The 16,797-nt window shown below is 33.7% G+C and overlaps 1 protein-coding gene across 1 annotated transcript in view; it reads right to left on the reverse strand.

Moving 5' to 3' along the window:
- Positions 1-16,797, reverse strand: part of TMEM161B (transmembrane protein 161B) — a 76,003-nt gene that overhangs the window by 8,713 nt on the left and 50,493 nt on the right. The window contains exons 6-8 of the mRNA XM_012644757.1: positions 1,200-1,351; positions 623-683; positions 1-131 (exon numbers count right to left, since the gene is read on the reverse strand). Coding sequence (XP_012500211.1) covers positions 1-131; positions 623-683; positions 1,200-1,351 — 344 coding nt within the window. The remainder of the gene's footprint in view (positions 132-622; positions 684-1,199; positions 1,352-16,797) is intronic.

A 16,797-nucleotide genomic window follows, 5' to 3' on the forward strand; every position in this document is an offset into this window, starting at 1 on the left:
TTTCTGTTGCCAAATTCAGGGCATCCAGATGCATTTGAGCCAGCCGTAATCCAGGAAATGTCAAAAAAGCCCCAATGAGTGAACAGAAAATAGCCAGGAAAAATTTGAAAGTAAGTTTTGAAACAGGACCCCTAAAAATAAAATTTTTAAAAAAGCTGATCAATTTTTATAATTAATTTTCTAAGAGTTTCCTTTCTTCTAATCAATTACCTTACAAATCACAATAATAACAGTAAAACAAACAAGTTTCTACAAAAAGACTGTTATTCAAGTACCTATAATGGATCTTGGTGAACTGTAAACTAAATCAGGTATCACTTTAGTCACAGTCATAACGACCCAACTTACATATTCAATACGAAACTGATATATGATTTGGATATACATTTAGTTTAATTTCTGGAGGCAGAGGAATTAAATAAGATCAAATCTATGTAAGAATTCTATAAAAGATACTAATGTTACATAGCTGTAAAAATTATGACTACTGGTGTTTCTAGAAGTGACAATCCAACTTAAAAAGGACTCTTTTCACTGATTTAAAACAACCATTTATAGTAAATACTACTTTATTAAAAATGGAAAATTTAAAATTTAAATGCTTAATTTTCCAAAAACTTACTGAGATTCTAAACCTTGCTTTTCAAGAAATTGCATCGCACTGTCTGAAAAATTTGTAAACCCTGTAGAAAAAAAGAGATTAATCTTATCACTGGGGTAAAATACAGAATCTTTCCTTGGAAATAAAATGCTAGAAAACAGAGCATCTTAAATTTTGAAGTGACTAGCTTAGCTCTTTCATGTGTTAATTAGTATGCCATAATGCAATAAAATTTGGTTATTAGCAGGAACAGTCTTTGAAAACATCCCTTTGATATTTGTACATTCCATGAGTGTGCATAAAATTTGCATTAATTCTTTAACTATGTGAGTAAACTTTAGCATTACAGAAACTTATTTAACTGTAAGAAAAAATGAGGAGACAGTATCTTTGGAAAGAGGTTAATAAAAAACTTAGCTAAAACAAAAGGAAAAAAGGATCATAAAAATAATAAAGGTTAATTATTTAGAACACTGCACAGTATATAACTCAAATTTAATTTTAAAAATTTATCAGATATAATACTTACACATTGAGGTTAAAAATATTAACACTAGATAAAACAAAACTGATTTTTAAAGTTGTATGAAACTATTACCTGTTTCAAGTCCAAATTCGAGATAATTTTCTGTTACAATCAAGACTGCCATCGCTTTGACGAAGAAAAAAAATCCAAAGGTGACACAAACCGATCTTTCACCACCATCTTCTACTTTAAAATAGTGTGTAGTTAATGAAAATAGAACTTTGCTGCAGAAGGAAAAGTTCAGGAAAAACCACAAATAACTTTGTGGGAGCTATACACAACCATCTCTACAGGACCTGAACTCCAATAAAATTTGGTCACAACATTTATTTTGATTCTACAACATGCTTGTCTACAAGATACCCTTTGGAAGGAAGAAAAAAACTATTAATAATAAAAATCTGAAGTCTTCCAGGAAATAGGACATAAAAAAGCAAATCTAAGTGCAATTTATAACATTTTTAAATTAAGGAAAAGTGCACCCACACATTAAGTTGTAATTAGGAAATTTATTTCTCGTTTACCTCACTCAAATTTTACTAGGAGGTTATGACAGGAATTGCATGCAATAGCTTCTCTGTGACATGAAAAGCAAGGATAGAGGTTATTTTAGGGATGTATCTTTACCCAGCATGTTTGCCAAACAGTTTACATTTATAACTCAACACACATCACAGGAATCATCTGTAATTGTCCAACAATTTAAAATTTGAGAATTACTAACACCCACTGTTGATCTGTGAAATCTGAGATCTCTGAGATCACCACTTGAATTAAGCAAAAATCTCTAGACAAAACAACTTCCAATTGAGTATTCAAAATCAGCCAAAGTTTCAACATGCTTACCTATTAAAAAATACTGAAGAGACCACCCTATTTGAACCAACCCTCCCAACACACACACACACACACACACACACACACACACACACATCAAGATTAAATCAGTGTATGTGGACATCCAGAGCTAGAACTCAGATCTCCACTATACCAAACTGTTCTTAAAAGTATAAAACAAACAAAATAAGGTACTTGGTAAACAAATCTAGAAAAGCAAATTTTACATAAACTTTATGTCAAGCATGGAAAATAATAACAGCTATCATTTAGTATTTGCCCTGTGCCAGGAGGCATTACCAACTAATTCATTTAATCCTATTATCACTACTTTACAGATTTCTTAAAAACCTTAAAAAATAGGGCTAGGCACAGTGGCTCACACCTGTAATACAGCACTTAGGGAGGCCAAGGTGGGAGGCTTGCCTTGAGGCTGGGAATTCAACACCAGCCTGGGCAACAAGCAAGATCCTGTCTCTACAAAAAAACACAATAAAAAACAAACCTGGGCCTGGTGGTGCACGCTTGTAGTCCCAGCTACTCAGGAAGCTTAGGGAGAAGGAACAACTGAGCCCAGGAGTTTAAGGCTGCAATGAACTATGATGAGCCACTGCACTCCAGCCAGGTTGAGCGACATCGTCTCTTTAAAAACAAATGTGGCAGAGAGGTTAAGTAAAAACCTCAGTCACAAAGCTAGATTAGAGGCAGCTGGTATTTAAATCAAGGCAGCCTGGATCCAGAGTCTATGTACTTAACAATTGACTATACTGCCTCTACCAAACTGTATGCAACACCTAAGCTAATGTGGCAGTTTAGCAGCAGTAATACATGAAATCTTTTCAAAACAGAGGTGCCCTGACAGAGGTAGAGTTCAAACACTGTCAGAATCAGACTCCTTACTCAGGAATGGTTGAGCAAGGATTAAGACTCTCATCCTTTCTCCTTAAAAGGAAATTGTCCTTTGCTGCACTATTTAAAAATGGTTAACATAGTTTTTATAGGTCATTAAATATGAAATGTCCAATTTTGAATCAAAAATGTAGTTTATTATATCTCAAACAAGCAGTACAATTAGCCAAAGTATGTGCCTAAACTTTCCACGCAGTCTTGCCATCTTAAGGGTAGCTTGTTTATGCCATCAGCGAGGAAGCCCAGAGAGTGAGTGGTGATGAAATCGGGAAAGGCGTTTTCCATAGCTTGTTGAGAACTGAGTATTGTTCTTTGCAAGAAGTGGTAGTCAGTTGGTGCAAGGTCTGGTGAATACGGTGGATGACACAAAGTTTACAAGTCCAGCCTCTGAAGTTTGAACAGTTTTGTGTGACATGTGGTTGAGCACTGTTTTGCAAGAGGATTGGCCTGCCTCTATTGACCAATCTAGACTGCTTAATCACAAGCATCCGCATCATTTCATCCAACTGGTTGCAGTAGACATCCGCTGTAATCGACTGACCAGGTTTCATGAAGTTGTAGTGGATAATACTAGCACTGGATCACAAGACACCATTAGCTTTTTTTGACGAATATTTGGTTATGGACTATGTTTCGGCATTTCATCTTTATCTAACCGTTGTGCCAAATGCTTGATTGTCAAAAAGAATCCATTTTTCAATACATGTCACAATAGGGTGTAGAAATGGTTCACCTTTATGTCGTGACAGCAAAGAAAGGCAAGCTTCCAGATGATGATTTCTCTTCTGACACTCATTTAATTCATGGGGAACACATCTATCCAGCTTCTTTACTTAGCCAATTTGTTTCAAATGGTCCAATATTGTTGGAATAGTAATGCCAAACCTTGCTGCTAATTCATGCCTAGGTTGAGATGGATTCACTTCCAATGCAGCTTTCAGCTCATCATTATCCACCTTGGTCTCAGGTCACCCACGTGGCTCATTTTCAAGATTAAGGTCACCAGAATTTCTCAAACCATCCAAGCACTGTGCCTTCATTGGCCACATCCTTTCCAAACACTTCACTGATATTTCAAGCTTCTGTGCTGCATTGGTTCCATGATAGAACTCATATTCAAAAATAACACAAATTTTTGACTTACCCATGGTTTCACAAAAATTGCTCTAAAAAAATGTGAAAGATAATCACAAGCCAAAATGTGCATGTGAAAGACTGAGGATGTACCTTCACAATAAAAATAAAACAAGGAGTGTCGAAGTGAACTGTCAGAGATATCAACAGTCAAAGTTAATACTTAAGGATATCAGACATTTCATACTTAATAACCTAATAGTCCTTCTCTACTCTTTGGGTACTTAGGTCATTGGATATAAATGTAGAGTCCCAGCTGCTCTGACTATGGGCACCTACCTCCATGTAGGCCAACTTGATGGTGATGAAGATAACTTTTTGGTATCTTTCAAATGGAACTTAAAATAAAACTCTGCTAGAATGTAGATTCCATGAGAGCAAGGATTCTTTTTTCTTTTGTTCACTGTTACAGTCAGAGTAACAAGAACAGTGCCTGGCACATAATAGGTGCTCAAAGGATTGGTGAAGAAATTTTGCCATAGAAACAATATTTTACATGGTAGTTCAGGTAAGCAGAAATAGCATTAATTTCATGCTTTAACAGTAAATAGAAGTTTCCAAGAATGATATCAATAACAACACTTTCCCTGAGATAATATACCTGAAGTCCAAAACAATCAATGCTTTTTTTAAAAAAAGTTTTAGTCTAAAATCTGTTTTTATTGGTAATAATGAAAATACAAATTATTTACTACTCACAGGTACAAAGGATTTTCTGGGTTTTATAAAGGCTAAGACTTTGTTTTCCTAAGGCTTATTAGCAGATAGTTTCCCTTTAAAAGGTCAAAAAAACACCAACTACAGGAGTATCTCATTTTTACCCACCTATTCGTGAGGCTACCAGGACCTCAGAACAATGAGTGGTGGGAAATACCTTTATTAACCTCCTTTAGTTAAGCACCTTGCTTTTCAGTGAGTAATGTCCCTTTTCTTGCCATTGATTGTTCTTAGTTAATTCCATTCTAGTCTCCTTTTCACACAAATCTGTTTTTCTCAAATACCATCATTCAAGATAAATAAAACACTTTTTCAACTTTGTTTTCCTAATTACTTATTTAGCAATAGCACTATTTTCTTTGAAAACATATGGTCCTGTATGCTACATTACAGAACAAATGAACTTTCATGGGCTACATTTGGGAGGAGGGGGAATGCCATTTATAGTATTATTTCTTTAAGAAAAGGAAACTTATAAGAAACGACAGTGATCTAGCACCTCTTATACTTTCCTGGATTAAACTTAAGCCCATTATCCAAAGTGGGGCACCACAAGAGCAGAAGAACAGGATCCATTTGTACGTACCATCAAATTGGTACTAACTGATCAACACTAGGTTGATCACATGGCAGAAATACTCTCTATGGATTAGGGGGTGGGGGGCAAATCTACAACTAAAGGACACGGGGAGCACTAAAAGGAGGGAGGGGCATGCCTTTAACCCGCATTTGGGTGAGGCAAAGACAAAGTGTAACTATAATGTTTGTACCCTCACAAAACCCTGGAATAATAAATAAAAAAAAAAAAAAAAAGAAAGAAAAGGAAACTTTATTTGCAAGCATTTTAGAATGCAATCTACATGTAAGTTGGAGGTACTATTTAAAAAATTGCTATACTAGCAACTAGTTTCAACTTTTTAATATATTTCTTTATAGGCTATTATAAAGGTACTATTTATAATACCATATTTTATAAATTAAGTACTTACTTGTTTCTGAGACAAGGCAAAATCTAATAATAAAAAGCTAGATGATAACCCCTGAACTTTCTGATTATAAAGACCTCTGAAGGTTTACATATTTGCTATAGCAAATATATGCTTTAGGATACACTGAACCAGAAAAATTTATTAATATAAAGAGTTTCAGCTTACATATTCTGAAGACATTTATTTACCAGGTTTGTTACTTTCATTCAAACTATCTTCTTATATTCACCATAACTCAGATTACATATAATGGCCAAGTACTCGAACAAATTACTTCTTTAATGTAAGAAATAATAAATTACTAAACAAGTAAATGCCATTAGTTTACATTTAATATCCTCCATATATTCGGCACCCTAACGTAAGGTTATATTGCTCAATTTAACTCTGCAATACTCTGGTTATACAATAATGCTGAAATCTGAAACTCTACTGAAGTAAAAAAGCTGATCCACATAATAATAGGTATCAGTTATTCCGTGGAATTTAGCATTAGGGGAAAGGGGAAACTAAGTTATTTTTAAAATACAAGATATAAATCTTCAAGTCTTATAAACCTGCAAAACCAACAATCTCAGCAAAGTATAGTAAGAATTTAAAGATTAATATTTACAATCCAGTTCTTATTTTGCAATGCAGTATCTGGTGATGTTTCCATATTATTCCTTCGAAGTTCTTTCTAAAATCATCTAACATCATTGTACAAGTTTTCCCTAAACATATTTGTCAATCTTCTTCCTAGTTTGGCTAAGAGCCACTAAATCATTTAAAAACAATAAGAATATACTGCAACATTGTAGAAGTTAGCACATTCTCTAATATCAAGCTTAACCAGGATTGTCAAATTTACAGACTGTCAATTTCAATTAAAATGACTTATAGGGTTTCACAGAAACATATTTAGTTTCTATGTCATTTTAAGAAAAAAAAAATGTGCATTTTTTTTTTTAGCTTTTCTACAACTTAATCTTTGCACACAAGCTACCATTATTCTTTTCTCCTTTTCTATAATAGCATTCATTTCAGAGTTTTTGCATTTATGCTCTCTCCTCAAAGACAAACATTGGTAGTCTACAGTTACACTAAAAAGACTTTCTGAGGAAAAAAATTGGAAAGACTATCTACATTGAGAGACTAAGACCCTAACAGTAATCAGCAGTCTCCAGCTAGAGAAGATATAGACAGGACCTGCCTCACCATCAATGCAAACCTATCCCATTAGCCTGAGAAAAAATATATTGTTTCTAATGAAAAATGCTTCTGATAGGAGCCAGCTGTGTGTGCCAAGCAGAAAAAAAGGTTAAAAGGAATTCATCTAAACCATCCTCCATAATCTTAAATTCTTGGGACAGTTTTATAATTAACCAAAGTAATAAACATATTGTAGTTTAACTTTACATTATTATTTACTTTAAGGTAGTTTAACTAATAAAGAAAAAAACTACAAAATTAAGACTTCCCTGCTTAAACTTTCTAACTTCTCCTCAGAGGATTAAACAAGGTATTATACATAGAAGAGTCTAGTACACAACTAGTTTTAAAATTACGCAATTTTAAAAGCATAACCTTACTACATGTATGATTAATAAGTGATATTACTCACTTAGTAATAGAGTTGAAAGTCAGGTTAATTAAGTGTGAAAAAGACGAAAGCAAACAACAGAGAACAAGAGATCTGAGTAAACAGGACTACTAAAGCTTTTTCCATGCAAATTACGGTTTTTCTTTTAAAAAGTAGAGAATCTATCTCTGAGTACCACGTTTTCTAAAAAACAAATTAGGAAAAATTTTTATAAGTCTTAAAAGAAACTTTAAACCTCAACATTTAAGATAGAATTTTAAGAAACACAAAACACTATTTAAGACTGGTGATGAAATTCTACAATACAGATGCTCAAACTTTTCGCTCCAGGATATTCTGAATTCCATGTTCTTTACTCATTTATCTCTTCTCCAAAACAAACAAAAAAACAAAAGCCAGTGGTTTATTTTACTAGTACAGGTAGAATATCTCTTAACCAAAATGCTTGGGATCAGAAAGAGGTGTTTCGAATTTCAGATGTTTCCAGATTTTGGAATATTTGCATATACGTGATGAGATATCTTGGGGATGAGACCCAAGTCTAAACACAAAATTCATTTATATTTCATACACACCTTATGCACACATAGCCTGAAGGTAATTTTACACATTTTTAACAATGTTGTACATGAAACAAAATTTTAACTGCGTTTTGATTGCGACCCAACACATGACATCAGGTGTGGAATTTTCCACTTGTGGTGTCATGTTGGTGTTCATAAAGTTTCAGATCATGGATCATTTTGGATTTCAGATTTTCGAATTAGGGATGCTCTATCAAACACCTGGTCCATCTCCTTTTCTTGGCACTGTAAAGAAGAGCTTACACAATACTAGAGAACAAGGAAAAGGGAGTAAAGGGAATTTTAAAAACAAAATATAAAAATTCCAAAACCATAACCAAACTGTTTTTGATACATAGCTATGATCTCTCTCACAGCGCGAGGGCACTAAGCCCAGGTTTGAAAAACCCTGCTTCATTTTTACTGACTGGATACTAGAATCTATAAAGACACAATTTCTAACTCCTTCATTATACCTAAAAGAAAAATAACATCTTTGGCTAAAAGTTGATACCAAATGATCAGAATGAAATTTCCCCAAAATAACATCTAACGCCATACTTTGTTACTCTAAAATAATAAAATAAACTAAAAAATATGTCAACTAAATTCAAGGAAAACAAAATTAGATCCAACTTGATACAGGCATGAAGGATGATAGTGTCCTTATCATTAATGCTTTATAACCTCACTCCACAAATACCTACAATGTTATAATCCCTACATCCTCAATTTATATTGCATACTGGATAAATATTAAAACGATGTATTTATTGAGTCCCATATTAGAACAAAATCTTAACCCATACGTAATACTATGACCTGGCCACACCCACATGTTTAAGCTTTTATTCAAACTTCACTTAAATCAGAATCGTGCATTTACCATCTCTTGAATGTAATCACTACATTGTCTTGGATCGTAATCTCTGTATCACCTAAACTACCCTCTTCCCTTCCCCCTATCTACTCAAAGACTCAACTAATGTTCCTTGCTCCATGACACTTACCATATCCTCTCCTGCCCAGACCACTTCCTTCCTCTTCTGAACTCACTGTAGTACTTACTACTATAATTTACTTGCCACACAACGCTATCATGTTATCTCAAGCTGTAGTGTAACAAAGTTTCAAGGAAAGAATTCTCTAAGGCTGGGCGTGGTGGCTCATGGCTGTAATCCTAGCACTTTGGGAGACTGAAGACGGAGCATCACTTGAGGCCAGGAGTTTGAAACCAGCAAGATCCTGTTTCTACAAAATATAGAAAAACTAGTTGGGCGTGGTGGCACCTGTAGTTCCAGTTACCCGGGAGGCTGAGGCAGAATAGCTTGAGCCCAGGAGTCTGAGGATGCACTGAACTATGCTGATTCCACCACACTTTTGCCAAAGGTACAGAGCAAGATCTTGCCTCAAAAAAAAAAAAAAAAAAAAAAAGATTCTAGATCTAGAGTGTCTGGCTGAATCCTGGTTCTACTCTTACTATGTACTCTTCCACATGAAACTTAATTAACCTGTGAAGTGAAGAAGTGTGTTTCTTCACTTCTAAAATACAGCCACTATATCCACCACTTCAGAGGGCTATTTTGAAAATGAAAGATTTTTTTTTCTAGTTCTCAGCAACAACTTGACATTTTCTAGATAACTGAATTAAATATGGAACTTCTAATACCGAAAAGTAATAAAGGAATGTACAAAAGGACAGATGTATCACATACTGATACAATTCCTAATTGTTTTCAAATCTTTTAACCTTTTCCATAAAGATCTAATTTAAGAAGAACAAGATTCCCCAAGTGGTAGTGGTGTAGTGTGGGCTGAAAATATACTAATAGGTGGGGGCTGACCTCTATACAGGTACCAACTGGACTCCCAACTTTCCACTCCCATTGCCTTCCTATGAAGCCAGGTAAGTAACCCCACTCTGACTATAGTAGAAGACTAAGATTTCACCTTTGAAGAAAGTAAACCTGAGGCACAGCAGAGTTTAGATTAAGTCAACTGTATTGAAACTAGGATGATTAAGTGAAAGTCTACATACTCAAAGGCAGTACTCATCTTGGAAACAAGCACAGTAGATTTGTACACTCCAGGCCGGAGATTAAGAAACTCTCCTCTAGATAAACTAAAAGGCTTCAAAGAAAAGACCAATAGACAATGACATTATAGGCTACCTAAAATAAAACCAGCTTCATTATTACTGAGTTATTCTTTAGTAAAACTCACCAAGCCCTAATTACATACAGAGCTTTCAATTAGCTTTTAGTGGCCAACACTTAAATATAAAAAGAATCCTAGGCATTAAAGCAGAAATCAGAAAAACCTTTTCTATAGACCAAATAGTAAATATTTTAAGTTTTGTGGGCCAGTCTCTGTAGCATATTTTTTTGTCTGCTTTACTTGTTCACCTCTTTAAAAATGTTAAAAACCATTCTTAGCTCAAAAGCTGTACCAAAATAAGCTGCAGTCTAGATACTACAAGCCATAGTTTACCAACCTGTGTTTAGAGCATAGCATCTTATAGAAAACACAAGAAACAGAATAAGCGACAGGAAAAAAGTAATTTAGAGAAAAAAAAAAAGATACAGGCAGCAGAATAAAAGGTTTTAATATACATATAACTATATATATAATTAGATATATACATATATGTTTTTATACACAGATATCTATATATATGACATACCTATATTCCATAATGCTAAGCAAAGATAAATGCATCTTTGAAATAAGAGCAGGATGCTCTGAAAAACAATGGTTAGAATCAAAAATAAGCTCAGAAAAAGTAAAAATAGGACAGGCAAAATTAAAGAAAACATAGGTTTGGAAGATGAAGCTGAGGAAAAGTTCCCTTAAGCACAACAAAATGACAAGCAGAAAATAAGAAAAAAGGTAATAAAGGACCCTAACAAAATCCCAGTACAAGAAAGTAAGAAAGTTCCTCATAAAGTACCACGAACCTTCAGAAATCAGACAAATCAAGAGAAGACTATGAAAGTTTCCTGAGAAGAAAAATAAAGCAAAACAAGTCATATGTAAAAGATTTAACTATCACAATGATACAGTAATTATTAATAGCAACTTTCAAAGTTGAGGATCAACAGGGCAATGTCTTCAAAATTATAAAGAAAAATACTGACAACCTAGAATTCTATATCCAACCAAAATACCAATCAAATAAATGAGATTATAAAATTAAGACACTTTCAAAACCACAAAGTCCAAAAATAGTTACCTCACATGCCTACTTTGGGATAATGCTCCAGCAACAACATCTAAACAAGCAAAGAAAGAGAAAATAACTGAATTCTGGAAATGGGAAACTAAATTTGGGAGAAAGGCAATGGGAATTCCTAGGATGATAACAAAAATAAGTCCCAGGATAAGCAGCTAGCCTGAAGGGTAACCAACCCAAATAAAAGCCAAATAATGGAGCTCTCCAGGAAAGGTATTTCCGTAGGAAAGAAAAAGGAACTAATGTAAGTTATAAGTAACCTTGTGGAAAACTGTATCAAAAAGCTAATGGAATTAGTAATAAACAAAGAATAAGTCAATTTTTACAAAAAGCAGTAATTCTGAAAAAATTACAAAAGAAACCATAGTGTCTTGTAATGTTCACTTATAAATAATACTCATATAGGCACAAAAATCACTGAATACTGATTTCACCAAAAACTGTACAAAGTAACTACTTTAAGAATGTAAGGGTTGGGCATGGTAGCTCACGCCTATAATCCCAGCACTTTGGGAGGCCAAGGTTGGAGGATCACTTGAGGCCAGGAGAGTCTGAGACCAACCTAGGCAACTTTGCAAGACTCTGTCCCTATGAAAAAAATAAAAAAATTAGCCAGGTGTGGTGGTGCATGCCTGTAGTCCCAGCTGCTAAGCAGGAACCCAGGAGTTGGAGCTGAAGCCCAGGAATTGGAGTTATAGTGACCTATGACTGCACCAGGGCATTCTAGCCTGGGTAACACAGGGAGACTCTATCTATCTATCAATCAATCAATGAATCAGTAAAACAGAGGGATGACATAGTTTAAGAAAGGAAAGTCCTCACCTATCATAACTCATGAAGTAAGAGTTAGTAGTATAAAAGCATTATATCTAGAAATATGGGGATTTTTAAAGGCCAGAAAAAAACAGCAAAAATAAGAAGCTAAAACCCAGAAGTGGCCAAGGGGTAGGAAAGAGGACTGCTGGTTTTTAATACAACAATTTTAGTACTCTTTGACTATACATAAACTATGTATACATATCACTTGATAAAAATCAACATTTTAGAAAATCCAATCTAGATTTTAATAAAGTCTTGATCTACAACTTACCATCACTCCAAAAAAAAGTATATCATTATATCTTTGAGTTTAACAGAACCTAGCATACATACAAATTCATAGTACATATACATATATTTTACTAATCTTTAAAATGTCATGCATTGAGATTATTTCCAAGTCCTATGAATTAAAATATAGTGAAATTCTCATGATGATCAATTAATATTAACCCACGACTAGAAATGTTTTCTATGCTTGTGAACACTATCATAAAACATCGATTTCAGTATAACAGTCCTTTACACACAAAGACCTGAGGCAGATAAACAGATATAGATAAACAGATTAAATATACCCAGAATAAAACAGAACAAGTATTTAACCTATTTTATAGAGAAGTAAAGTTAACAGGCTGCTTTTTTAAGGGTTATACTTTCCCTCCAAAAGAAAAAAACCTGAGTATTTTTTAGCAATAGCCCCAGCATTTAACAGTTTCTGACCAGGAAGAGATAATCAAAGGTTTGCTGAACCAGTTGAAGTCCGCTCTGGGATTCCATGAAAACAGGAAATAAAATTGTGATGGAACAGACAGAAGAGACTATTTTTGTAGACTCTTCATTATGTTTCAATTCAAACACTGTTCTATCAAACCTTTAGAGCAAAGTGTATTACATTCTATTATAATTATATATAATAAATCCAAAAAGAAGCACATGGTAGTAGACCAAACAAAAACCGCTTAAAATGACAATTGTTACCATTAGACTTAACAGGATATAAATCTGGCTTTTTTTTTTTTTAAGACACACAAGAAATAACTACTACAGTGTGGTGATCCATTTAGAGTTCCTTAGTGACAACTGTGGTAACTTTATTTTGAGATGACTTGATAGCGAACTTCTGTACTAACTAAGGCAGTAACAAAGTTTCTCATTGAGCTACTTAGCAAATTTCTTTAATACCCATATAACAAATTATTGTAAAATAAGGGAGAAAAATCCTTGTATACTCTAATCACATGAACAGTAAGTTAGTCACATAGAAAAATAAATCATAAACTATACCTGAAATATTATAAGAACACCTTTCAAGATAAAATTTCTATAAGCGCTATTTCCCTTGAAACAGATCTTCATAAATTATCCATAATTTATGAAGTAAATTAGATGTATTCACTTTTGCCATTTTGTACACAAATACAGCCTGATAATATAAACATATAAACATTATGATAATGCCAAAATTAGGTTTTTACATCTACAGACATGTACGACACAAAAAAACACTTACTAGTTAAAACCATGGTATTAAAAAAAAAAACCATGGTATTTATTTATGGCTTCAACAATGGAGATAATAAAAGTCAAGTACCTTCATTCTGAGTAAACGCTTTTCCCCACCACTCTGCTCCTATATATTTTCACAGACCATTCTGTAAGTTAGACTTTAATAAAGAAAATTATACTAGTAAATATTCATACCTGCATATGGGAAACTAGTGATGCAAATAGTCATTTTCTTTTAATAATTTTTTTTCTCTTTACCCCTCATTTCTAGCTGAATGAACCACCTACTTTACATGCTATTTTGTTTTATATTACAAAATCTGAACCCTTGAATCAAAGAATGTTAGGAGTGGAATAATATTTTTTCTGCCAAAAGCTGACATTTTTAAAGTTCTAATTTAATATTAACATTTTTTCCATTGGAAATAGGCCATATTTTATAGATACAAATATAAAAATTCTAATAGCAAAGAAAAATCAAGGACAAGCGTGAAGATTTATTCAGGAAGAAGTATTTTAAATATTTTTACCTTCAAGCTGAAAATAAGAGCTTTCAAATGAACTGGCTTAATTTTTTAGCTCTAAAATGGCAAATTTCTCTCAGATCTAGGACAACCACTTAATTAATGTATACTTAGCAAGGTACATTATGTTTCAACTTAGTTTATACTCGCGTTGCTTTAAAGGCCCAATTCTCATATTAAGAAAATATGTCTTCTATACTCTAACATCCTGAAATTATTCAAAGACATTTTATCAATGTTTTTTTGAGAAAGAAAGAGACCATATTCCAAGAAGAAATATTTTGTTGTCAATGCACATATATGATTAATAGTATCCTAAGGAATAAACACAGAGCTCTCTCATTTTTCACAAATTTATGATTATCTTCTTAAAATAGATCATTTACACTCAACTAAGAAATTTTCATGTAAACTGAAAGTTTTTCTACTCTGAAAAAAAGGAAGATTATATTCTTACTTTTTGTGACTACTGTCAATAAAAAAATCCTAACTTTTTTCCTATTCGAATGATTAAACCTCCATCTTTTTCCATAAGAAAAGGTGAAATACTCAAAACACACTATACTTTGCATTTTATACTGCAAAGAAACTAGAAACCACACCAAAAATCAATTAGTGATGTACATTGAAAATTAACAATAAGTATGTTGATTCTTATGACCTAGCAAGTAATATCCTTTTTTTTTTTTTTTGAGACAGAGTCTCACTGTGTTGCCCGGGCTAGAGTGCCATGGCGTCAGCCTAGCTCACAGCAACCTCAAACTCCTGGGCTCAAGCGATCCTCCTGCCTCAGCCTCCCAAGTAGCTGGGACTACAGGCATGTGCCACCATGCCCGGCTAATTTTTTCTATATATTTTTAGTTGTCCAATTAATTTCTTTCTAATTTTAGTAGAGACGGGGTCTCGCTCTTGCTCAGGCTAGTTTCGAACTCCTGAGCTCAAACAATCCGCCCGCCTCGGCCTCCCAGAGAGCTAGGATTACAGGTGTGAGCCACCGCGCCCAGCCTAAAATCCTTTTTAAAATAATCTAATCCTGTCCTCCAATGTTAAAAGAATAAAGAAAAGGAAATAAAATTTAGATAATTTTTAACCAAAATATTTTTCCTATGTTCTTAGATATGCAGGTTCAATTACTTTAATTATAAAGAAAAAAAACCTTAAAATTCTCTCAAATATAAGCAAAATATCATCATGCATGTTTAAAACTGCATCTCCTAGTTAGCCAGTGCCAACTTAACTAATCTGTAAAGAGAAATAACAGCCACAGATTTTTGAAAGCATAAAACATGAGCATTTAAAAAACAAAAGAGGGCTATCCTTAAATTTTTAGTTTCAGAAGGAAAATTATCACTGTGCAGCTAAAAGAGAAAAAAAGTCAGACTCAGTCATGAATTAAACAAAAATAAAGCCTGGTTTGTGCCTATAATCCCAGTACTTTGGGACGCCCAGGCAGGAGGACTGCTTGAGACCAGGATTTTCAGACCAGCCTGGGCAATATAGGGAGACCCCATCTCTACCTAAAAAAAAAAAAAAATTCACTGGGCATGGTGTTGCACACCTGTAGTCCCAACTGTTTGGGAAGCTGAGGCAGGAGGATAGCCTGAACCTAGGAATTTGAAGTTACAGTGAACTATGATCACACCACTGCACTCCAGCCTGGAGTGACAGAGTGATACACTATCTCAAAAAAAAAAAAAAGATAAATTCTTAGTACCCGTGATCCCTATTTAACTCAAGGTTTCTATCTTGAAATCTGAGTAATTTGGCAGCATTAATATCACAAAAAGTCTCCAAAAGTTTATAAAAGGAACAAACCTTGACATAACATGCTATATTCAAGTTTTCAATATAAAACAAGTACACTGGCTCAGATTCACTAATTTTGAGTCTTTGTTCCCCTCTCACTAGACTTTTCACATTTTATGCAGTTTACTTCAAGGTTTAGTGATTCATTTTCCTTATTAGTGTAAAGCAGAACATTTTTGAAAACTAAAAGAATATAGTAATTTGGCATCTTTTAAGGAATTGAGAAATGGTGACTAAATTATGTTAGTTTCTTATAGTTGCCTACTTTGCACAGCAAATGCAGCATTTAATTTGTGGAGCTTTAATTTACAAATCTACATATAGAAGTGAATATTAAACCAGAAAATCTTAGAATTTATTTTAATTTAAACCATTCACAACTTTTAACTTTGCATAAAATGTGTATGTCTGGCAACCAAGGCAAATTAAAATTTTAGAACATAGCTGTAAAAACATATATAATAGGGTTTTGTACCTTAAACCATCCACATTATAAAACATGAGCACTGTGGAAATGTGACTAATGATCTAGCCCTTTACCCAAATGTAACAGGACTACTGAGAAGCTTTATCATACTTTGCAGAACAGCTTTCTTCTCACTCAAATTTATGTAATTGACTCAATATTACTCTCTGTGCTACAGCTTATTTCTAAGTTTCTTTGAAAAAAAATAATCTATACATTATAGAGTATTTTAATTTTTAAAAGTTACTTCCACCAAAGGTCTCTATCTTTTTTGCAAGCCACATTTTTACCTTTTCACTTTTCATTTATTCATAAATTAAAACGATATGCTTCATACTCATAAAATCAGTAGACATTTCTGCAATGACTAAGACTTCATGGACCACCACACAGGAAAGACAATTACTAGAAGTGTTCTGTCCTCACTGCAAGGCTTTCTTCACCCTTTGTGTTCCCCATACCACGTAACTTGACATAAATGGAAGTGGAACACAACTTGGTCAAAGAAGGTGGTAAGAATTACAAATAGCAAAGAAGGGTAGAGCTGAGAATCACTTTGGGTTTAGGAGTGAGATTGGAACCA

Source organism: Propithecus coquereli, unplaced genomic scaffold (assembly GCF_000956105.1).
Source record: "Propithecus coquereli isolate 6110/MARCELLA unplaced genomic scaffold, Pcoq_1.0 Scaffold22, whole genome shotgun sequence".
Classification (NCBI taxonomy): domain Eukaryota; kingdom Metazoa; phylum Chordata; class Mammalia; order Primates; family Indriidae; genus Propithecus; species Propithecus coquereli.